This window comes from Labrus bergylta, chromosome 10, assembly GCF_963930695.1.
Source record: "Labrus bergylta chromosome 10, fLabBer1.1, whole genome shotgun sequence".
NCBI lineage: Eukaryota > Metazoa > Chordata > Actinopteri > Labriformes > Labridae > Labrus > Labrus bergylta.
This window is the reverse complement of record NC_089204.1, coordinates 15,912,326-15,938,069: the sequence shown is the minus strand read 5'-3', so window position 1 is coordinate 15,938,069 and position 25,744 is coordinate 15,912,326. Positions and strand designations below refer to the sequence as shown.

At 41.8% G+C, this 25,744-nt stretch overlaps 1 protein-coding gene and 1 long non-coding RNA gene across 3 annotated transcripts in view; one reads left to right on the top strand and one right to left on the bottom strand.

Moving 5' to 3' along the window:
- meis1b (Meis homeobox 1 b) overlaps positions 1-16,722 on the bottom strand; it is an 80,297-nt gene extending 63,575 nt beyond the window's left edge. Inside the window, exons 1-7 of one of the 2 annotated variants that reach the window (XM_020639037.3) lie at positions 16,009-16,722; positions 14,075-14,295; positions 12,876-13,017; positions 12,529-12,579; positions 11,952-12,002; positions 10,566-10,712; positions 1,592-1,703 (exon numbers count right to left, since the gene is read on the bottom strand). In XM_020639037.3, the coding sequence (XP_020494693.1) occupies positions 1,592-1,703; positions 10,566-10,712; positions 11,952-12,002; positions 12,529-12,579; positions 12,876-13,017; positions 14,075-14,295; positions 16,009-16,020 (736 nt within the window). In that variant the 5' untranslated portion in view covers positions 16,021-16,722. The remainder of the gene's footprint in view (positions 1-1,591; positions 1,704-10,565; positions 10,713-11,951; positions 12,003-12,528; positions 12,580-12,875; positions 13,018-14,074; positions 14,296-16,008) is intronic. The other variant, XM_065959592.1, reaches the window with a different exon arrangement.
- Positions 16,723-16,845: 123 nt separating this feature from the next.
- On the top strand, positions 16,846-21,961 carry LOC136180360 (uncharacterized). The gene is made up of 2 exons (XR_010667048.1): positions 16,846-18,907; positions 20,322-21,961. It is a non-coding gene; the product is annotated as an uncharacterized lncRNA (long non-coding RNA).
- Positions 21,962-25,744: the final 3,783 nt, after the last annotated feature.

Sequence of the window (25,744 nt, the reverse complement as noted above, 5' to 3'; positions counted from 1 at the left end):
TGTGAAAAATGAAGTGTCAGTTTGGTCAATACAGGGTAAAGGTCACAGAAGCAGGAGCCCAAACTCGGCACAGAGCACGCTCATTAGAGCGACCAATCAGAGCTTTCCAGGCTGCTCGAGACCATTAGTCATCAGAGGAAGAGGCGTGCACACACAGACACACAATATTGTCTTGTCACCCCCTATTTAACTACAATTTCAATATTTTTTTTCTTGTTCTCCTCTTCCACATTCTCTGTCCATCTTTTATTTTTGTCTCGTCTCATGTCTCACCTCTCGCTCGCTCAGCTCCTCTCTGGAGAAAGACAAACAGTGTATGAGAGCAAGAGAGAGAGGTAATGTGTGTGAAAGACAGAGAAAAAGAGAGGATGAGACAGTGTGAGACAGAGAGACAAAGAGAGACACAGAGTGTGTGTGTGTGTGTGTGTGTGTGTGTGTGTGTGTGTGTGTGTGTATGTGTTGCCTGTATAAATGGCTGCTCAGTGGAGTGGAAGGCATGGCGGTGCTCTCCGCTCCCACCCAGACTCTTCCTCCTGGCACTAGCAACCCTGCAAACTGCTTGCCTTGACAATGCCTTCAATAATATATGAAGTTGCTTTTTTGCCTACAGTTTGTGTGCGGCATAGCCCCCCCCCCCCCCCCCCTCCCCAGACCACCATCAACACCATCCCATTCTCCCTCCACTGCCTCTTTCTCACACACACACACATTAACACACACATATTATTAGAATGCATACACAGCACAGTTGTCTGGCCCAGACAGAGTGCAGACTAATGTGTCAGACTATTTCAATTTAAGGCTAAACATAATGTCAATGAAAAATAAATGAAGTAAATCATAATCAAATCCCTGCTACATGTTGCACATTTATCTGAGCCCCAGTTCAAGTGAGTGTCAGAAATGCCAGGGACATCTATTCAAAAAGAGACATCACTAAACATAAATGATTATCGGCGTTTATGAGGAAAACAAAAGAATTGTCTTTTTTTTTTTTCAATAAAAGAAAAATTGTCTCTTTCATAACTAAATATCCATTGAGGAATCTGTAACAGTTAAATAGGCCTGAATTTCCTAGCACAGTTGCATGCAGCCTTTCAATACTGAAACATGAAATTTGTCATCGAAACAGAGATGATAAAAAGAGCAGAAAGAGCCACCTACTTGTTAGTAGTTCTGCAAGCTAAGTAGTCAAACAGTACATAAAAACACTGAGCACATATGAACAACCAAACACGCTCAGGTGTAAAGCAAACTGCAAGGATAAAGAACTGTAGTAAAAAAAAAACAATAAATCGTCAGGATAGAACAAAAGCTGCTCCCTCCCTTTCTAATCTACCAATTTGATCCTGAGCAAGACAGCATAACATCCTTTACAAACAGCTTGAAAAAGCCTGTGGAAGCACATCTTTCAGCTGAGAATCATGAATCATGTTTATGTACATGGATGATGTACAAAAACATATACTCATCAACCTTTTTCAAATTTCAAATCTTTTTCTTTATCAATCATCGTCAATATTTATCAATCTTCATTCCTGCATTCCCCTCCTCCATCATCTGATAGTAAGAAAAAGTTTCAGACACTGACCCTGTTCGCTGCTGTTGTCGCCGCTGTGTGATGTGTGTCCTCCGCTGGACGGCCCCGGCGTTCCTCCAGAGCGCGTGGACGCTGTGTCATCGTGATCTCTGTTCCAGGACGTCTGTCGCACAGAGAAAAAGAAACATTAAATCATCCATTTTTAACCTCCAGTGTTTTTCTTCCATCAATTAATTATGCTATTATTTTATGTGTGGAAGCTCATTTTTGGTAGGCATGAAGTTCTTCTTTCAAAAACTTGTTATAAGTAATCAGTGAAATAAACACACATCAAACTTAATTCATCATTTTGCCAGTCGTGCAGCGTGTGTGTCCCTGCAACATGATTATGGAATGTGAATTATTTCGGCTCGATGTAGAGAAAGGCTGAGAAAAATAGCGAGCGAACATGTTGTATTAGTTCCCAGCTTTCTGAGGCATGCAATCCACGGCTGCCTCCATTTGGCTCAAACCACTAGCAGATGAAAATACAAAACAGCTACAACTTAAGATAGGCCGCAGCCTGCGCCAGGGAGTGATGTCATCCAAGCAGAGCAGACCAAGAAGAGAGAAAGAGGTAAATAACTCAAGAGTATTGCTACATTCATATAAATACTGTGTTTTGTCCAAAAATGAAACACAACGTCGATGACCAATCCCACTAATGTGGATTTGAATTTCCTTTCGAGGAAGCAGAGCCAAGACGGAGACATAACCAAATAAGCTGAAGTTTTCCCACAGTCTCGTTTCATATACAAAATGAAACAAAAGTATTGTATGACGGACCAACCTGAAGCTTTTTAACTTTACGTAGACAAAGGAGAAGGTTTCTGTATTACCACGAAACTCATTCCCTTCTCTGTGACTTCAAAGTTACACATAAACACAAGCAGCTGACTGGACTAGAGAGACACAGGAGACATGAGTTTATATATAGCAAGCTGTGTGTGTGTGTGCATGTGTGTGTGCGTGTGTGCGTGTGTGCGTGTGTGCGTGTGTGTAAGGGACAGTAGGGAGCAAATGGTCCTGACAGAAGGATAACACACACACACACACACACACACACACACACACACAGGTAAGTCGGCATCACATACAAACACACACACAGTCAGAGAACGAAAGACACATTTACAGATTTGGTGCTACACACATAGACACTGCCCAGTACGCACACACAAGTCCCACACTGCCCCATACGAAGCTGCTACACATTATTGAAACCAAACCAGATGTAACCTCTTATCTCTGCGGGCCTCTGAAAAGCCACATTAGCACTGAGGACAGGAGGGGAAAAGAGACTTGAAAATAGAAGGAAATGGAATCTAATGTCTTATCACACACAGCTAGCTTTCACAAACAAACACACAGCAAACAAAACACACACACAAACACTTCTACCTACTCCAATCTAGCGCCTGCATGAGTCTATCTGTGCACTGTCAAATCAAATGAAGCAGATATCAAGGGGCAATGTGGTGTCTGCATCACGCTTTTAGGGCTACGTGACGAAATGAGTGATAGAAAGCCACACAGAGGAGGGGAACACACTGGGGAACAACTGGTTTCAATTGGGATACTCATAGCTGTGCTGCATCTGAGAGGAGTGTTTAAAACCGAGTTGAGAATGAAAAAAAAAAATAAAGTATGGATTTATTCATGACACAGGATTTGTTGAAACAAAATGTAGACGGAATAAAGTAACAGAAAAGAAAGTACAAGTCAGCAAATCCAACACATTTGGGCTCTATTAGAGCTGTTTGATGTTTCTGAGCTATGAAATTATAATCCAGTGCTTACATGGACGATTTAATTGTTGTTTTCCAAATTAGGCTTTGAGGCTTTGCTATAAAGAGGAAAGCCACAGCATAAAGGCATGACTAGAATGGGGTTTGGGTAGGTAAACGTTGATTTTAATGTGGATAAGATACCAAGAGGGTCTTTTTTTTTTCCACCTCTTACAGATTCCTTTCTCTTTTCTTTTTTTTTTTTTTTTGCTGAGCGCTAAACACAGAAAAATGAAACACCCGTGCATGACCGAGAAAACTCCAGAGAACATCAGAAGTGAGGTAATCCAGAACACATGCTCAGCACGCAAACAGTTAAACACAAGCTTTTGCTAGCTTCTCCAAAAGAACTTTTAAAAAATGAGGAGAATTTTGTTTATTCAGAGCTCTGTGAAGACGAATAGCACAGCACCCCGGGGACGTAAAACAGCAAGTATTCAAAAACCCTTGAGTCTCAGCCTGAAAAGAAGGACATTTCTTCTTTTTTAATTCGGAAACAAATTCCACTTGAAAATATAATTAGAAAGTGCAGGGGGAAATGGCAAACTACTGCATTAGCTGTAATTGAACAAAAGAGCGCTTTGCCTGTTGGGAGGTGGCCTGCTGAGGCCCCATGGGAAAGGGGGCGGGGCTGAGACAGGGCCTGGTGGCATCTCCGCGGGGACAGGGAGTTTATTTATAATCACAGGCCGCCCTTGGACTGAACAGGCCTCGGTAGTGATCTAACATGCAATTAATACACACACGGCTGAGATCACACAACACACATACCAGTACACACAGGTCACACAGCATGTGTGTGTGCACACACCCATGCACAAACACACACAAACACAAATTTTTTTCTACTTTTCATCTACCTTTTGCAAACACAACACAGAACTGCCATACTTGCAGTGCCTATTTAACAAAAGCACACCTTGACCACAAGACACACACACACACCTTGTGCCAACAAGACTTCAGCACACAATGTAGAGGTCTACCTTCAAAATAAGAGGTTATGTAAATTCAAAAGATGAATAGCTACATAAATGGAAAGCTTGAGGAAATAGAGAGCTGGAGAAAGCTGTGCCCACCCAGCTACACACTTGATTTATTCTATGTCCCCCTAATAAGCCACCATGGTCTCTCACCCTCGCTCGCTCTCTTTCCCCCCACTCCCTCTACCCTGTTTAGGATGTAGAGGAATTCACTGCTTAATTGTTTAGTAAATTCAATTTTCCACATTCTATTCTGCCGAGCTTTACTTAAAGTTCTTAAATCTTCTGTGCCAAACCGAGGGAACACTGTATGTGAGCATTGCATACCTTTTTTTTCCCCTTTTTTTTTTTATTACCATCTCTCCTCCCTCCACCACCCTAATTCGCCATGAAAAGATTTTCCTTGCTGGAAATTCTGATTCCGCTATGATCGGTGAGGCATTCCAATCCGATGCATTCTCATTGTGCTGCGTCTAAGATGCAAGGGGGGGGGGGGGGGGGGCTTTCCTTTCTGTCTGTGCCAGGCCCCCATATCATACAAGCGCTCATGCAAGAAATGTTGCCTTGCCAATTCATTTGCAATAATAAAGAAAAATGGTTAAGGTTGTTGTGCTTTTGCACCTCCACCATCCTCACTCTGTAATATCTTTTGTGATGATATGGATATTATTTACTTTTCACTCTGTGCCAGTGAGCGTGCAGGAATAATCATATGTGCATACTTAACGGCACAGACATAAATATCCAAATAAGCCCCCACATGAACACTCTTCAGTGGTGGTACATCTGAATCAAAGATGACAGTCCGGCTACTTCATCCCCCAGAATGCTTTGGTGCATGTGTTCTCTGCGGTTGTTTTCTTTAACACCATTTTTGACCTTTTGCAACAGCGCTGCTTCCTGGAGTTGAAATCTGCGAGAATGCCATGTGTTGCAGCAGCGAGATGGCCTGCAATGAGCGCGGACACATTCTCGCACTCAGCCGAGTGCTGGTGGGGAAGCTGTTAGTGAAAGGGGCTGAAAGGCCAGCTATTGTAAACTCTTGTTTACTTTGCTTGCCACTGTGACTAGATAAAGCAGGATCTGCCTCTCTGATAACCGGCCAGGCAAGTGCTCGCCCAAACTACCTCCGCTTTCTCTGCTCTCTCCACCCCTCTCCTCCCCTCGCTGCAATATTAGTGCCTCCGAAATGAAAAGAGGGGCTGGTAATGGTATGCGTGGTGCAAAAAAAAAAAAAAAAAGGAGCGAGAGAGCAAAAGACCCCCCTTTCGCGCTCCCTCCCTCCTATTCTGTTCTGCACTCCCCTTCCTCCCTAACTCTCCACAATAGACAAAGAAAGAAGAAATAACCTTATAATTGCTGAAGGGGGTGAGGGAGAAAACTGGATTTGGTCTCTTGAGTAAGTAAAGTATGCTATAGTGAATAGCTATCAGGTACTCTTCAATCGGCTTCTTTTTTTTGAACGGAGGGTTCACCTCATAGAGGCAACCAAAGATAATTACATGTTTGAGATAATTACCCAAGCTTTCAAAGTCCATTTAGAAGACACTTGCGGAAACTGACAAACTGATTTTCCTTTCTCTGTGGCCTTTTCCACTTCAGGCTTCCTTGTTTACTCTCTGTGAGCTGAAATCCAAACAAAAACATTAACTTGAGTGCCCCCCCCCCCCCCCCCTCCGCTATCTTACCCCAAACAAAGCATATTCCTTTTTTTGTGTTTGTGAATGAAAAGGCAGGCGTAATTTCTTAATGACATGTTTTCCTGTGGTTTCCATGTTAGCCTAGCCTAGCCCATAGCTGGAGCTGGGATGTTCTCGGAGGATCCCTTGGAGACGGGCTGTTTGTGATGGCGGCCATTGTCAGAGGCTTGCAGGGGGTTAAGGGGGGAGAGGAACTTTCCATTAGCTAAGTACACATGTGTTAAGCCCAGGTTATTGTTTACTTAGCCAAAGAAACCACAGCAGGCCTCAGGGACAGACATGGCCGCCCATCAGAAGTAACACGAGACACAAGCCAAGAACATTATTTGGGATTTTGTGGGGATGTCACAGAGCACCTGTAGCACCAATAAGAACCAGTGTCAAGCAATATATTACCGTTAAAAAACTTCTAATAAACCACCTGAAAAACCTAGAACTTAGTTAACATAGATGTAAGAATATGATGCTCCTGACATGTTATTCTTTGAAGTCACTCTGGCCTTGATTCGCTCAATCACAATCACCCCTACTTGCTATTCCAGCACAATAATGAAGAGGCTAAGAAACACACGAGTCACGTGGTCATGTCTTTGTATCACTTGTTGAATCCTTAACAGCAGCCCCGCATTCACTCCCTGATGGAAAAAAAGGGGAGTTGAGGGAAGGGGAGGGAGGAGCGGGTGTATAGGAGGGAGGGGGCAAGTGAGGGTCAAACCTCTCCTCTATTCAACTACAAAAGCCGCTATTACCAACAATCAGCGGAAAGATTCAAAAGTTTGTATTAAGATCAGCAGCGTGCCACTGTAGGAGAGAGGGAATGAAAAAAAAAAGGGGAGAGAGAGTGTGCGCGGCTGTTAAGTCGGGTGTAACTCGATCCATACTTCAACGAGAAACAGATAGATTAGCGATAGCGGTGTACTGATTAGGAAAATAGTGGCTGACCCCAGCGGTCAGGGTTTCCATTGAGTTAGGAGGACTGGCGAAGAGGGGGGGGGGGGGGGGGCAGGGGTCACTTTTTGACCGCCAGAGTTACCTAAACCAACACTGCTGGGTCTCTCTGACCTGGAAACCACCACTTGTATGCCATAATAGTGCCAATTGTTGGGAAAAGATACAGCGATAGCGCTATCCAGAGTAAATTCTTACACAGTGACCACAACACTGAGCTCACAGACGCAGGGTCTGTGTAGGACAGATTGAGCGGGGCGTAGGAAAACAGCATCAGACCCTGAACATACAGATGCTACTTCAGATTGTCAGCTTTTTTTTGGCATTTTTTTGACATGAAGTCAACAGCAAAAACAACAGTCACCCTCTAAAACTGTGACAAAGCCACTCCAACCTCTTCACTAAATTAACTCAACAGATCAACTGCTGAGCGTTCAGAATCACTTAAGATTCTCTCACATCCACGAAAAAAGGGCAGACGGAGAAGATTTTTCAGGGAAAATTTCAATTATTTCCAGCCCCACTTCAGCGTGCATGGCTCAATCAAGACAAGGAGCTCTTGAGACTTGGAGAGAGTCCTCAGCACTATTAGTAGTGTTCTGCTCTACAGAGAAGAGTCCGGGTCCACAGAGTTCATTAGCAAATTGCTGCGCCCCTCCCTGTGCTCACTGCGCAATTAAAGGCAACTGTGCAAATGACGTAGAGCGCCGTGGAAATACCTCCCTGCTTCTTTAAACCGAGGTGAACATGTGCAGCAGGCAAATAGGGATGCAATCAGTGGAGCGACTGCTGCCATATTTCCAAAACAACAAGGCGACTGAGACGGACGCAGACATATTCAGTGTGGACACGAGCTCTCCACATTAAAGAAAGGCATTTTTCTGTCTTTTATGCTTATATACAGCTGAGTTAAAGCAGGATGTATACGTCTAATGGGGAAACTGGAAAAGTGCAGCTCAAGTGAAGAAATTAAGCAAACGTGGTGGGGAAGCTCTCCAGGGAGCAGCAGGGAAAGGGTTAAGAAAGTCCAACTGGTGCTAACCAGTCACTCCACTCACATAGCACCTGAGGGGGGTGCTGCATTTATCAGGCCAGTCTGAACACACACAGCATACTCACATACACATATATGCATACACTTGTAGTCAGATGCATGCACACAGCTCGTGCACACACATACAGAAAACCCCCACACACACAAAAAGACACACACAAACACAGGAGGGTGAGCCCAAACTGGCTGGGCTGCATTCACAAGCCAGCACAGAGCCTCTCTGACTTTTTCACCTCTCAGCTATGCTCTGCTTTCTTTTGAAAGGGGCTAAGCGTCCCTCCGTACTCGCCTGCACAGGCAGGCTAACAAAACAATGTAAAGACATGTAAAGAATATTCAAAAAATTACGGATATGACGCAAGAGTGCATAATGCAGCAAGAAAAGTCAGCGCAGTTGGAATTGTTGAGTTTAATAAATTCAAAGTATTTTTTTTTCCTCTGACATTTTTTTTCTCCTCTGCTACAGTCGCCCCACTGGAATAAATTGGTTTATGAATAAATGAGCCTGCTTTCTCCCTCTTGTTAACATTGTTCTTTTGTGCAAATTTTCAGCATTTTTTTCCAGTCCACTTCAACTTTATGCCCGAGGGCATATATTAAAAATACATATGGAAAGAGATAATGCACACACAACGCTAATTCGTTAAGGATGTCATTCCCTAACAACCAGAGATAAGATGTCATACAAAAATAGCGCACAAAACTCAAAAAAATATATATTCAGCTGCAAGTAAGTTATGAAGCGCAGTGCCATTAGATTGACAATGTAAGTATTCAGCAGAGGGACTGTTTGGATATGCCCATTTACACACAGCCTGCTGCTGAGGACAGGCTCCATGTTATCCCATCCCTCAGTATTACACTGCTGTCAAAAAGTTGTTCTATCCAAACTGTGCCCAAAGGTCATTTATATCATTCTGTCATGTTAGTGTAAACACGAGTGTATGTGATTTTGCTCTGGATTGTCTATATGTAGGGACCATTATTATGTTAAAATAGGCCATGTCTTCATCTTAAAGTCAATTAAAGATCTGCATCAGTGCCCCAAGCACAATATCATTTTCTTCATATACCTAGAAACCCAGGGGTTTTAACACACTCTATTTCCATGTCTATATACCATAAGGCTTCACTCAAGCTTTGACCTCATCTATTAAAAAAAAACTTTTGACAACTGAATCCCCGCGAGAGTACAACAAACCGATCAAAGAGACACTTAAATGCACAAGTGGCGTCTGTTATTTAATTTTGCTTCTGGATTAAATGAAGTATTATCTTCCGGGTGATCTTTCTCATTTCCATAATCAGACATAAGGGGGCCTGAGCGGAGGAGTGGGGGTCTTCACAGTCTGCTCCCAGTCCTGCCATTCAGCTCGGTACATAAAAGCCTGTGGCTGCCTCTCTGCGTCCTCAGACCAGCCACTCAACCATATGGAAGTCCGCGGATTTAAATTATTTAGTCTAATCGCTTCATTACTTTTTATGTCGGACCATCCAACTAATCCCTTTAATTTGGACACTTGATTTTTTTTTCCTCCTCCCTCATCGGCGTGGATGGGTTATAAGCCAGTCCTTTAAAACTCTTGGATAGTTTCACTTATTGAATCATTGTCTCATAGCCTGCAACCCTGTCTGCTGCACAAATGACTCGAGCTATTAATGGCCGAAAATCCAGATTTGCATAATTCTAATCATGGGTTGCTGTTATCATTATTTAACGGCAGTGTATGGGCCATTAGGGTCATGCCTGCGCGCGCACTACAATGTCCCCGGAGTGCCAACAGTCATTGGAGCACATAATGAAGGCTGTGGTTATCTCTCAAATCAGCACAATAGGGAAACACTTCATGTAATACCTCAAGCTTCTATAGCTTTTTAGACAAATAAACCGCCTTATTGGGGCTTAATCTGTGCGAGAAATAAAAGAAGAGGAGATGAGGGGTCTCGATAAGCAATGTGCACTCATGTCTAAGGAAAAATACTGACAAGACGCGTAATGAACCGTGAACTGCACAGTGGAGAAAGCAAGGCACCTCAGCCACAGTCTGCAGCCCATCCTGCTGCTGCTGCTGCTGCACAACAACACGGAGAGGAGCTGGTAATGACTTTTGATTTCAAAAAGAGACAGAAAAATGGAAAGACGGGCTAAATTAAAATCGACATGAAACAGGTCAAGTTTATGGCGATGCTTTTTCCAGCTAATCTCCGCAGGTCGGTTCCAGGTTCAAGTCTTAATGGGCCAATAATAGCGACATTATTCAGAAGAATTTCTCATTCCGATGGATGGAATGTAAAACGGCCTTAATCATATGCAAATAACAGCGCGGCGGAGGAGTGACCCAGAATAGTTGAATAGCCAGCAGGAAGAACACACACACGCGCACACGCGCGCGCGCGCGCACACACACACACACACACACACACACACACACACACACACACACACACACACACACACCCACCCACACACACCCACACACACCCACACACACAGAGGAAAAGAGAGATAGATACCTGATCAAGGGCCACCGATGATCTCGTGATCTCTTCGCTGTCTGATTTGGATCCTCCCTCTCTGTCGTCTATGACCAGGTCGATGGGCATCTTGCCTTTCAAGCAGCTGATGTACCGGTGACAGAAATTATCACACAGCTCGTGCACCTTCAGGGAGAGGAGGAAGAAGCGTCACACAAACACACAGCCCAACAAAAATAATGGACATCATCCAGCAAAACTGACATGTGCAACCGCAACACACACACTATCAGCCTTTGACGTGCAAAAAGAGCCCTGAAGACTTGAAGGGAAATTTGGCGAACCCAAGATCACATGCACAATCGTTGCATCTTAAAAAACTGTGAAATATTTTTTTTCAAGTTTACAAAAAGCATGCTGGGAATATAGCACTATGATAAAAAATACAAGTATTAAATATGGTCAAAAACAATTTTTTTGAAGGATTTTGCCTACAGAAAATCGTATTTTGCATAATGATTTATCGATCCTTTGAAAGTATAAAAAAATGAAATTAAGATCAATTTGGACTCCCTCAGGCTAAATATGTGTCCAGTTCCCGTGCTGTACCAAGCCGTGCCTTAGTACTGTGCTCCATCAGGGCGGTGATCTTCATTTTTTTTTCCTTTCTCAAAATAGAGATATCGTCGAAAATTGACAGTGACAAGAGGGCTCAGGGGCTACAACGCACTCAACAGCCGTGCTAAATTCATCATGGGTGCCCCGGGTAGTGGCCATTAGAGGAGTGTGACCCGCGTGACTGACATTTAAGGTAAACTGTTTAATTTCGTCTGATTAGTACATTATCGCTGCTTGTGCGGTGCGTCATGACGCACGAGAAACTACAATGTCAGATTTACAGAAAAAAACATTGAAAACTGTAAACTGCCTGAAATATTATGATTTCAGAGAGAGGACAGTGCCTGAGACTAAAGTTGTAAAACACTCAAACTTTTAACAGCTTTGATCATGTTCCATAACGATAAATCTGAGGTCAAAGTTGACCTCACAGGCTACTGTAGTACAGCTTATGATCAGAGCTTTACACCCACTGCTGCCTCTCACTACAGATGGCCGCCTGAGGCCTTTTGCCCTCCACAAAAAAAAAAAAAAAACATTTGCAAATCCCGCAAAGTTCGCCTATATGTTTCACCTTGCATGCAATTTGTGCCAGCAATAAACTTCATTAAAACACGCTGGGAGATTTGCGCACACAGATATCCGTTCCAGTTGTAACAGCTTGCGTCGTGATTAAACGCGGAGAGAAATGGCCCCATGATTGATTCTGACGCTAATTATAACCGACTAGTAAAAATACATTTTCGCAAATACAGCCCTTAGGTCTGAAGTGAAGCACAGTGGACAGATACGGTGAGGGAATATTACCTTCTCCAGCTCCAGAAGATGAAATCGTAAAACTTGAATGGCTTGAATCATCTGAAAAATTAAAATCACAATAAAAAATTAGCTGCTCACATCTCTTGATATTAAACAGACACGTTTTTCTCAATACAGGAACTGCAGACGAGGAAAGATATTCATGTGAATGGATTTTATGTGGGGCTGATATTAAAGTTGGACGTTATTGCAATATGGAGAGCAGGCGTACAGTAGAGCCTGGCGCTGCAATAAGCCTCAGAGTCAGAGATCTATTAGCAGGAAAACGTTCCTCTCACATCACACCCACAGTATCAAACTGTACAAAGTGAAAAAGCTTGAATAAAATAACTTTGCAGGCTGAGTTCAAAGGTTTGTGACAGCTGTCTAACAGCGGCCCTTCATCTGCAGATACTACCGGGGGCCATCATGATATCAAACAGCCCCAAAAAGAGGAGCTTCACCTCCAATCCTGCTCAAACTTTTCAGCACTACATGGCACTCTGACACATTTCTACAGCCCGCTTATAAACATGCCCAACAACTGCTGAAGCAAAGACAGTAAAATAAATCAAATGTATCTTACCAGATTATCCAATTCTGGATTCGATGAAAATAAAGGTTTTTCTGCCCGAATCTAAAAACAAACACAATTTGATATAAAATATGAATATTTTATATTATAAGCCATTATTAATATATAATAAAAATAAATAAATGTGACATGCAAGTATTGATATATATTTGCGTATTGTTTATTTACACACAGCACACACACTATGTGCACTTCAAACATTTTCAAATAACTTTTGGTTTTATTTTTCTCCAGAATTTACTTAGTGCACAGAAATCAAAGGTCCACATATAATGCTTTCAAAGTAAGAGTTCCAGCAGCCCGAGCATGCGGATTACAGAGAGTCAAACTTTCCTGACCTGTTTTGCAAACACTGCTATGTCTTCATTGAAAGATTCCGATGAACAGACGTCTCCTCCCGCCACCCCGGGCTCTCTGGGGGTGCACGTCGCTAATTCACATTTCTCAAAAATCAGTGCAAGCAAGGGGAACAGGGGGTGCCTGGGAACACACACACAATAGCAAATGTCACCAGAGAGAACAGCGCCGGGGTCAAGACTACTCCAGGCTAGATTTAGCCAGCCATGCTACTCTTCAACAACTCGCCCATGGGGACCGCTGCTGCAGCCCGCTTGCTATTATATTATGCAGAGGCTCGGAGAAAGGCTGCAAACAGCGGACAGACTTCTGTGATTAAATCTAAACGTGCCTAATAGCATAAAGGCTTCAGAGTCAGTCAAACTAATTCCGTGCACAGGGCTCCTTTTGGATAACTGGCGTGTGTGTGTTTGTGTGTGTGATTGAAACCAGTAAATGTGCACGTATTTGTGGATTATTAAGTGTTTAAGTCATCAGAGTAAACATGTGCAAGCTGCGTATGTGCTGAAAGTTGTGTCAGGAAAATGGCGCACGATGGTCGAACTGTTCCTGGGGTCTTAAGTCAACGTGAAAACATCATGCTGAGGATTTTTAATTAACTCCTATATAAATTAATAAATTACGTGCGAATTTAGCTATTACTTTTAACAACATGTGTTACATTATTTAAAAACTTGCTCATCAGAGGCAAAATCCTAATTAAAATGTTTGGAAAAGAGAGAACTTAATTATTCTGCATATAATCAAAACTAAAACTTAAAAAGAAACTACGCATGTTAAACTTTTAAATAAATAACGTGTTCTAATTAAAGTGGAACAAGTTCCAGAATTTTTCTTGGGAGTCAATTTTTTTGTGTGAAACACTGACATCAGTGAGACAGAATCCACAAGTCAACTTTGTATTTACAAATAGATTTTTCAGTCGTTTATGCAACAGAAACAGAGTTCTTCTAAAATAATATAAAACAAAAAGAGAAGCAGCGAGTCTAATTCCTTGCGCCTCTGCAGCAGTTTTGAGCTCCAGTTTTATTTTATCTTTCATATGTTTCCGCATAACATCACTGAGTCTTATTGCGCTGGTGTTTTTCTTACTACGGTACTAACTTTGCACCCTCAAACCCACCCCGGCTGGCCCCTCCAGGCCTGCCCGTCAGAGCGTGAGTTTCCCCGCAGGACCTACCCGTATATCGCGTCTTTATCTCTCTTGAGAACGTCGTTGACGGAGGAGCCCATACTTGGGGGCATGGTGTTGGTGTGGGCGGTGTGCGGGTATTGGTGCGAGTGCAGCGGCGGCCCGTGGTTGAGGTGCACCGCCTGCATGGAACGGGCGCCGTGCGGGTCTCCGTACATGGTGGTCGGGATGCCCACCCCGTCCATCCCGTAGTGGGGCAAGTCTTCGTACTGCACATAACAAACACACGGGACCAAATGAATACACAAGCTGAGCAGTGAATTAAACTCTGGTTACAACTTTTCTATAAAAGCACAAGTGAGGAATACATTGCAAAATCATTTAAATTAAAACTTGTAGTGTATTTCCTATGAAAAAAAGTTCGAGTAAAAATCAGCAAACAGGGCAAAACGTAGGCTATGATTAATTTCCATTACAAGAGGACATGTTTTAACATTGTTCTTTATTCAAAGGGGTTTCCTCGTACTTCTGCACTGAGCTGCCCTTTTTAAGCTTTCTTCATAATACTGACCCTCTTAACATATTCAAATAAGACATAAAATCACTGTTATTTTTTAAGTCGTTGTCAACGTAAACAGAGACTGCTGACTTGTTTAAAATCATTAGTTTGAAGATAGGAAAACACATTAATTAAGTAGTAAAAAGTAGTTTTCCCCAGTCAACATTGTTGTCCCGACATGAATACAATTAATTTGAATTATTCAACATTTTAAAAAAATACTGAGAGTGCAAACAAATAAGTCTTCGGTCAACTGGCGCCGTTTTTTATTGTTATCGTTAACCAAGCAGTACTTGGCTTTTAACACCATCAGTTTGTACAACAACAAATGTGTTAAACGTGTTACTTGCCGTGTTTACTAGTTTTAAAGGCTCATAACTGTGCAGCATGTTGTTGCTGTGCGTGGTCTCTCCAACACACTGGGATCAGTGCTGCAACAAACCTAAGTAGTCGCATGTTGTGCTTTTGAGAAGACATTAAACTGGGGCTGCATATTCAAACTTTTCCACGTTTCATATTGCAGTATAAAATTGTTGTATCGTCTCTACACTGTTATTTGGTAGTTATCAAATAATCTGCTGGTGTGTGTCAAACCCAGAAATACTAATTCAAGTTTGTAAACGCCTAAAATAAAATATTTTCTCTCCATGTTTGCACCTCAAACGGATTAAAAAGGGGCTTGAATTATTGATGGTGCTCTCTCGAAGTGTCAAACAAGTGTCAGGCAGAGAGTAAAAAGCATTATCACTTAAAGCTGAGCTTCTCGACTCTAAAGGCAAAGAGGTGCAAACCCAAGCGTGGTGCAGCTACAGAGCCAAACTAAGCAGCTAAATGTGTCCCGAACATCTCTGCTTTACACTGTTGACTGTCCGTGGGAAGATCCGAGCGCTGTTCTGAAGCTGCCCCTGGAGCGTGTATGAATCAAAGAATTTGTCATCAGCTCATTAAGAAAATCAGCCTAACATGGTATTGTGCTAATATTGCATGTTTTGGTACATTATGTGGAGTTAAACAGAGCTGATTTATGTTTTGTTCGTAAATGCTGGGGTCCTGTCGGAGCAGTCTGAGTAGAAATGTGGAGATTTGTTTTGCCTTATGCCCTCCCCCATTCTGCTTCCAGTAACCGTGCTGTCATAACTAATCTAAAAAACATAGCCGATTTGAGATATGATCACGCATCCAATGTCCCCGAGCGGGCCGGTTCGTGAAGCAAAACGAACGCGGCCGTGCGTAATAATGTGCCAAACGACGCCAAAAATGAAACGGTCGTCTCCATGTGTCAGGAATACGACAGAAACTTTCGCCGCGAGTCTGTGTCCGTGTGGGTATGTGTGTCACTAAGCCACGTTACAGCGCAGCATTGCATTCAAGCAGACATAGCAGACTCAGAGAAACTTTTTTCGGGGGGGATTGCCCTACGTACCCGTTGCGCCATAACCCTCCTGACTCCCTGGTCGTCCTTTCACTTTAGATAAATCCCCTCAGAGGCCAGGGTGGAGACGAAATGAAGAAAGAAAATCCAAATAAACTGGAAGATGTTTCAGCCAAAATCCCGTATGCCTTTTTCTTTCCACGGAACTGTGCAGCCAGCCCCCGCTCTCTGCGCAAGTTTAAGCCCAGACGCGGCGAGAAGCAGTCCTCGGCTGTCCTCTCCTCGGGGCAGCGGCGCCAGGCTCCTCTCCTAAAACCAGGATGAAAATAAAACAGCCCCTCAAACAAAAGTGGCGACTCTCATGGCTTTTTGCCACTCCGCCTGTCAGTCAAAACGCGAGGGCTTGTCAAAAGCACTGGATGAATGATGGTCCGACGCGCGTCTCCACGGGCTCGGCACCACCTAAACGTTAATAGTCACAATCAGAGTTAAAAAATGAAGCAGCTCTCCTCTCGTTTTCTTTGATCACTCTCGGCTCCCGGCTTGATTTTCTTATGCAAAAGCGTCTAGAGGAGATCAAGAGGAGGTGGGGTGATAATTCTGGCTTAGGCTTTCTTAAAGGAGCCACGATCGATGCTGAGCGTGTGTGCGTAGATGTGTGTGTGTGGATGTGTCTGTATGTGTGTGAGTGCGTGTGTATGCATGAGCCGCCTGCCCCGTTTGTGTACAATGGATGTGTGTGTTGAGCTGAGGAGGAGCGGAGGATCTGGACCAGACTGCTGAAACCCGGAAGTAGTGGTGGCCATAACAGGTCGCGTCTTACACAACGCACCGGGCTGCAGCAAGTCGTGCGGAGAGGAGGGGGGGTGGGAGGACCCTGCGAGAGCCAGCAAGCCACAGCGCGAGCTGGAACAACACTGGGATAAACACCGAATATCAAGCTATGACCCCTGCTGCAGGTCTCATCCTCAGAAAGTGAAGTTATTCTTCAGTCTGGAGCCGTTTGTTATCACTGATACTTCTGAAAATTGGGAAGTAGACATCCGACAGCACTGTCTGTGCTTGTAAACAGTTAATGATCGGCTTATTGAACCATCGCTCAACTCTGAAAGTGATATTATCAGGTATGTTGACAAGAGCCTCAATTTCTGAATTGTACACGAACTTTGGAGCGAGCCTAACTTATTGAATTTATATGATTCAAAAATCAATTTCAAAAGTTGAACACGAAGTTAATCTTCTGGTGGCTTTCTGTAAGATATCCAGGGTGTAGTGTACAGACAATCCAGTCTTGCAGGTTTTGCTCCTCTGGTAGCTCACCTTTACTTCCATAGTGTCTTCTTGTTTACCACGTTTGCATGCAACTACATATACGTTTCATATTAACGCACAGGCTAAACATGCCTTTACAAGTTTGAAATGCTGATAAAAAAGATCACTACAACTTTTTATTTATCTTTGAGCAATGGTTTTATTATGAAAAGGTTGTAACCTCTAAGTAAAATGCAGTGTTTGTTAAAATACTGACTCTACATTTTGTTCTGCATACTGATTTCTGTCATTAAAACCCTACAGCAGCTCCTCAAAGCATCTTTTCTGTCTGAAGAACAGTTCCCATGTCGTCCGTCCTTCTCCCCCACAGCAGCGCTGAATGGGTCGCTCCAGTCTGCCCGGGCTATCCAATGGCAGAGAGGCTCAGGGATGGGAGCCCCCTATTGGCTCCCCACATGATCGATTCGGGGTTGATTGATCGGTTTTAGAACTTTTGCAAGGAGGCGCAAAACAAAACATCATCCAAGAGTAGAAAACACACACACACACATTGCGTTTTCTGTCAGCCTCCACGAGCTGTAAATTCACCAAAACACACAATCTTTGATCATTACACTTCCTCTGTCTCCTTCTCGCTATTCCTCACACACACGAGCAAACACACACACTCTTTATTACTTAAATGACTTGCTTTTAAATGCACTCACACCTTGGCTAAACTTCGTCAAACAAATCTGCACAATCTGTCGTCAAAGTTATTCTCTCAGAAAAGTGATTCACTCTATTTTGTCTCTCTTTTAATAAGACGTTCAGAGGAGTTCCTGAGACAGTAAAGTTTGATCAAATATTGATGAGCTTTAATTTATGGAGGGGACACTTGGATTCTTTGAGTCATTTGAGAAGGTGCTGATATCAGAGCAATGCGTGGATCTAAATTAACAAAGGAGTTAATATACTGCGTTATGTCTTTATATTTGAGTCCATACCGAATACAATGTGGTGCAAATCTTATTTCATTTCGTCTATCAGGGTTTTTAATTAAGAAGTTGAACTAACTCAAAATCTGCATGAAATATATATTTCCCGACATATAAAGTTGTATTACATAAGAAAAAGTTTCATGGGCAGGTTTAGTGTCGAAGGGAAACGCAAATGTAAAGTTTTTCCATCATTTCCAATTAGTTTTTGTTCATTTTAAGGTCATTCCAACATGATGACCCGGTTAACCCCACCTTTATCGCTTTTGTTTATTTCTCAGACCCTTACACACAAACCGAGTTTGTGCAAACGAGCCACATTATCTCCTGATTACGCTCAAAGGTGTTGCTGCTCTGTGACAGCTTGCTTGAAGTTTTTTTTCCCCCCCTGTGCAGCGCGTCCAGTCATCGATCATCTGCCCCCGGTGCCAGAAATGGTGTCATAACATGATAATGTGGCTTCACACATTCGGCGGTGATTCCTGTGGTAAAAACCAGAGCGTTGAGATCCGAAGGGTTACATTATACAGGCATGAAAAGACTCTAGGAGCCTCCCGCAGTCCGGCCGAGAGGCTCCGGGGCGCGGACATGAGAAAAGCCTCGAAGCGGCGCAGGACCCACGGACTTTTACGCACAGAGACGCCGGATCAAATAATAAACTCGGTTAACTTGTGCTCGTCGAGATTGTTAATTATTAACTGGTGAGTAGAAGCTCTCATACTCGATTTCTTTTTTTTTATTTTATAGCATATTAAATTATTTAAAATCCTATTATCGTCACTGATATATCCTCCTGCAAGACAGTTATTTTATACAAAAGAAAATCCTGCTGTTTTAAATCTACTTTCGGCTAAATTTGTGGGTTTAGTGAAAGTCAAACAGGATTTTATGACTCACCAAACCACAAGGTATATTACACATTAGAGGGTCATAGAGAGAAAAAAAAAAAAGCTAAAGCCAAATTAACATGAAAGGAGCACACATCAGCGCCTGACCACTGTAAAATAACTACAATGGCATTATAAAGCAATTAAGCTTCTTCAATTAGCGTCTATAAAAGTGAAGCGGAGCTGCACTTTCTCTCCTGAAGTCGCTCTCCCGTGAGGGTCAGCGCATTTTGGCATTCAGAGAGAGAGCAGGGGGGCAAATACCATCATTTCTGTTTAATCCGCTTTGCGTTGACGGTAATGCTGTGAGTCGTTTCAATAAAATCAGCAGGTATTACTTTCAAATGGCTGGATGGAAATTGACAGCATGTTTGACTGCAGAAACAAATGGACGCGTTAGTAGACGCCTTCTACGCGCGTGACTTCTGCTGTTTGGAAACAATAAAGTTGCAGCTTTTATGTCATTTTATAAAATCCTGCAGAAATTCACTCATACGTGCATTTATTTAATTTCAAATATTTTACTATGACAAGCCATGTCCAGTTATTTTAGCTAAGAAAAAGTAATAGGCTAACTAATTTACATTTGAATATTGATTTTTACACGCACATGTTGTTTTGACATAAATAATTCCAGCAAGGAGAAGCTATATTATCGTCTGAAATAGTCTCAATCTCTGCCTGCCTGTTGCTGTTTGAAGAAAAAAGGAGCAACTGGCAGCTCGAGAAGTCAAACTGAGGTCAAACTTTTTGCAGCCCCGCAGCTCTGCGCGCAAACGTGTTGGGATCTGCAGAGGCCACTGAGCCCCTCTGAGTCTCTCTGCTTTGTGTCAGTGCTGCAGCGCACAGCCAAGACCGATAGAGACCTGCTGCAATGTTTTCACAGCTTATCTAATTATAAGGAACTACTACTAGTATATTATCGCCTGTCAGGATAACCAGCCGGATTCATTAAGGTGCGTTTGGAGGCTGTGAAATTCAGGGTGAAATTATTCAGTCACAAAATGATGTTTGGCTTTGTACAAGCAAGGGATTTCTAGTTCCTTTGAGAAATGTTTTCAGAAGTTTGAGAAATGAGCTGAAATGTCACGTTTAGTATTTTTACATTGTACAGTAAATAATCTGATTCGCCATAATCGTTTTACAAATTAAATGTAGTTGAACGTAGACTTCTGTTAAACGTAGTTTGTCTCCAATTATTCTAACAGGGGATTTTTTTTTTTTACAGGGGATAACTGTCGCTCGGATTGTGTGAATGATTATTCAAAATTACAATTTCTATCTTGAGAGTGTCATTACATGGCACTGAGAACTCCATGGCAAATATAACAGCTTAAGGTTTTACTTGTTAATTGAGTAAAATCAAAGCTTTATTATCATGTAAATAATGTAAAGTATCGTAGTATTAATTTCAATCAGTTGGAGCTTCTGCTTTAAAAAAAAAAAAAAAGAAAAGAAATCAGTTTAAACTCTCTCCTCTGGGAGCTTTCTTTTTGCTGGGTGCTGCAGTTTGGCCCAAATGTTGCTGTGAGGTGCTCTCCACTCTCACACACATTAATGCTTAATCATGTGCGCCTTCTACCGGAGCGGATGGGAATTACACGACGCTCAGAAAGGCAAAGAAAGAGGAAGAGATATTGTTCAGGTAATTGAGACTTTAAAAAAAGTACACCACATGACATGTAAATCCTGAGTTAAACATATCTTTGCTTCAATCCGTGGCGTTGTTAGCAGCTTTATTTTTTTTCAAGATGATGCACAAAATACAGAATATACTGTTTGATTTTATAGAGAATTGTATTCGTTTATTTTCCCTAATCTTTGTTCATGTACATTTTTGCCATGCTATTAAAATCTGAAAATATTGCCAGTTATCTTTGGTATTTTTTTCCTGTTAATGCAAACCTCCAGTGCGTCTTATGGTCTTTCTTACTTTTGAAGACAGATCTGAAACTATAAATACAGCTAACACACACAAACTGAGACTAAGCTTCCTGAGATCCAAACATGAACATATTTCAAGATAAAGAACTAGTAAACTCAAAAGATGGAGGCTTTAAATGGATTATCCACATTCAACAGCCTTCTAAAGAATATACCCTTTTAGACATTGTTTGGAGTAAAATAATAACATCCTTGTCTTTTAAACAAAAATAAAAATGTTCTTTAAAGCTTCATTTCACTCCGTTGTCGACCTTTGAGTATAACCTCGCTGCTTCTTTCTCTCTGAGCTGTAGGTGTTGCATTAATGTGAACATGTGGATTGATGATAAAGAACTGCAAACGGATGAACCTGAGCAGATCCAGGAGCTGCTGGGATGTGACAGTCACACTGATGTCGCTGCATCACACCTATAGATACATATGTGATGAACAGCTGCTTTCCTATATGGTGAGAAGTGTGTGAAATTAGATGCACACGTACAGGATATAGAGGTATAAATGTGTACATTGAATCTCTCTCTCTCTTTCACACACACGCACAAAGCAGAGGCCCGTAATTATAGCTGGTGCTGAATGCTGCCAGTCAATTTTCACATTGTGCCACCGGCCACCGGGTCAGCAAACACGCTTTTACTCTGAAAGGCTGCTGAGTCTGAATTAACCCCGCAGATAGATGGATCACACACACCTCCCTCTCTCTCTCCTTCTCTCTCATAGTCTCTTGCCCTCCCCTTACAGCAGCATTTGTCACCACTGCTATTATTTCAGGTGTGCTAATGGTGTCACGGACACTTTAGCTGACAGAGGAAGAGAGGAGATGGAGTGAAAAAAAGAAGGACTGAAGGAGGGAAGGAAGGACACAAGGAAAGGAGTTTCATCATCATCATCATTAGATAAACTCCCCTCCCCCCCCCCCCCCCCCCCCCCCCCAAAAAAAAATAGCCAGGGTTTATGGGGGGTTTGGGTGAGGAAAGGGCAAAGGGGATGCCAAGCATTCTGGGTGGAGGGGTATGGGTGGCAGTGGGTGGATGGATGAGGATGAGGAGAGGAGTGAGGGTTCTCACACCTCCTAGGGAGACTGTGAATTGATCAGCACCTTAGAGAGAGAAAAAGAGAGAGAGGGAGGGAAAGTGAGAAAACGGGAGAGAGATGAAGGATGACGATGACGAGAGGAGCTGGGTGTCAGAGCCCAGCTATAAAACCAGGAGGGGGAAGAAACTGGGAGATTGAAGGGGAGGTGTGAAGACTCATCTGTTCTTGGATGGGTGTGAGTTAGGGCTGGGGTGCAGCCAGGGAGGTCGGGTGGTAATAACACAGCAAACCCCGCCGGAGAAAAAGAAAAACATACAAGAAGAAGAAATATAAAGGGGGTTTGATTCACATTTATTAATTAATAATTCAATAACTTCCTCGGACACAGAAGATCACTGAGTTTGCATCTCGTAAGGTTTATTTAAAAAAGATATAGATATATGAAGATTTGTATTATTTGAACGGGTTGATTATTATTTATATGACGGACAAACAATTTGATATGAAAAAGCCTCATTTGATAAATAAATGTACTCTGAAACAACAATAAGTCTAATTCAAATCCAAAATTTAAGTTTCTACATTTTCTTTCTGTCAAAATTTAAAACCTTACTAAGTAAACTTAGTAAAAGTTTGGTATTATAATCCAGATTTTTCTTAAAGGTCAGTAGAGGAAATTTATTTTACAGTCCAGAATTTAAAAAAAAAAATACACCTTTGTCTTTTCTGTCCCTTAATTTATATGTTTCTTTAATTAAAACGATTTACATAGTTTGAGCAGGAAAAAAACAACAAGTAAAAATAAATATTATGTTCATGTTTTTTCTACAGGCTTTAAAAACAAACTGAGCCACATTGACCTCTTTCTGATTATTAGACAATCATTCAACATGATGATGATGATGGCAGGTTTTGTTAGCTGAGCTATTAGTAGATTATAAAAAGCTAAACCACGACCAGCTAAATCACCCTGCCTACAGTAAACATATGGTCATTGGTAGACACACACACACACACACACACACACACACACACACACACGAGGTATAAGATCAAGCTTTTCAGATGATTTTTTGATTGAGTCACTCTGTTGTGAAAAAATAAACTTCATGTAAAAAGAGGAAAAGTTTCAAACAGACTTGGGCTCAGTATTTGATCTTTCCACGTATTCAATTAAACTTTTTGTAAAAGAAGGTAGTGTACATCTTCTATATCTCTATAAATGTTAATAAAATTATCAAATAGATACATCAATAAAACATGAAAACTAAAACGTACTAAAGTATAATTGATCACATAAACTTCCTCTATAGCAACAACATGCAAAAACATGTACGGTATTCTTTTTAGATAAAAGGTAGCTGAAGGAGTGCAGAGTTTTTGATTCTCAGACTTTATCCTTCATGTGATATAATGTTCCAGTGTTAACGTCCAATAGTCTAAACTTAACAACACAATATAAAAATAATAATGCAGCACTATAAGGGATTATTAAGGACCGTAATATAATGAATTTCAAAAGATGTGGTTTCACTGATATACCATCAGATTCAGGTGCCTCAGTGTGCTTTGGCATACTGAAGAAGGAGTGGAGAGCCATGTGCTAACTTTACTTGGTGCTGGTTTTAATCTCATCTTGTGGAAAAACTAAAGGAGGACCGTTTGGTTATGTCACATGTCTGCTTCTGACTTGAAAACCAAAATCTCAACAAAAAAAATTCTAATAGTGCTGGTCAGCAGTTTTGATAATTGTCAGTAAATCCAAACATGGCTGAGGTTTTTGTTTGAGACTCTGAGACTCTTTTTTGTTTCAAAATAAAAGATATATATACACACATATCAGATTGGATACTTGATCAGAGGTTCAGCCGAGGGGCAGCCGTCCGTCCGTCCGTCCAAGCAGCAGAGAATCAGATTACCAAACACACTGATTGACTGCAGCGGCCACCACTGAACCTGCAGTCATCTCTCCTAAACAAAGTTATCTCTGCTGAAGTTCATGAAGGGGTCAGCGGTCAAATCATCTCATCTAAGATCTCTTAAATGCTCTACGACCCTATAAAGAAGCTTTCAAAGCATGAATTCCTGTCATAACAGCAAATGTCAGAGGCACGGTGGAGGGCAGAGAATACGTTAACTGTGGCTCCGCTGCAATAAATGGAAGCAATTATTCTACTGCCGCTGTGTAACAGAAAAAAAAAATCCTTCAAGGATTTTCAAACAATGAGACACAAACTTGTTTCTATGAAAAGTTCTTCTGAAGCCCACACGCAAACTGTCACAAGAATCAAGGCGACGTGATTTGTTGTAAATTTATTCCACTTAGCTTTTGTTAATTATCACAAGTGTCATAACCATCAAAAGACAACAACAGACGACTGGGTGCGCACGCTAACGTTTGACACTTCTATCTTTATACCTTTTATTCTGTCGCTCTTTCTTCCTTCCTTTGTTTATCACACATTATACAGCACCTGCCTCGCATAATTATTCTTCCCTCACACTTTTTGTGCTTAGTCCTTGATTTCCTGAATGCACCCACAACTTGTGACTTTCATGATTTCTCTTTCCAAGGAGCCATCTGCTGGGGCCCCAACCCTTTGAGGGTAATAAAATGTCATTACGTTGTCATTAAAATACCCCAAATGATTGAGCAGCTATACCTGCACAATTGTAGCATTATCTGTTTTATTCTTGGTGCACTTTTCTTCTTGTTTAATTTATTTTATCCATTTACTTAATGTCTCAATTCATGGGTTATTTGTTACTAAACAGTCAGAAGAATTTGGAATATTATGACACCAAACTGATGAAATTGGAGTGACATTTTGATGTTACCTGTACAGTAACACTGTCATTGCACGACTGTTTTCAAAAACTACTTCTATACACACAAACAACATTTTATAAAGTTTTGTGTAAGACTCATTTATGAATGTGAAATGAGACCAGGTCCAGCCTGTCTTGTGTTCTTTCCAGTATAGTCATGTAGTTCACTTCAGTCATTCTTGTATACAGTCAGAGCAGGCTCAGGTCCAGGGAACGGTCTGTGCCACAGGCCCGTCCATACCTGCCTCTTGGCTTTATTTATTTGTTAATTGCTGTATTTTTTTGTTCAAACTGAGTTTGAACTAATGTGTTTTTTTAAGGTTTGAAATGTTTTATTTTTTTTTACCCATTACTGAAATTTTGAGCGCTTTCTTGGTTAAGAAAATTCTTGAACTCAAAAATTAAAAACAGGGTGCTGGTAGCCTAGCGGTTATGTCGGCAACCTTGTCTTTGTTGCAGCCTCTTACCTTGGCCATTTGCTGCATGCCACCCCCCACTCTCTCCTCCCAACATTTCCTGTCTCTCTTCAGCTGTTCTAACCAGTGAAGTCAAAAAGGCCCAAAATAGTTTTATAACATAAATGAAAATAAAAATAATAATTAAGCCATTAAAAGTTTTTTTTTTCTCTGTCACGTAAACATTTATCTAAATGTTTTATTTTTCTCACTTTTTTTTTGGGGGGGGGGGGGGGGGGCTGAACCAAACAGGAAACAGACTGTACATATTTTTTAAAAAAGGGCAGAAACCGAGCGACAGTCGCTGACCACTTCAGCTTTTTTTTTTCCGAGAGGGAAAAAGCAGGATTTGCGTGTAGAAACAGTGACAGAGTTAATCAGTGTGGACTGA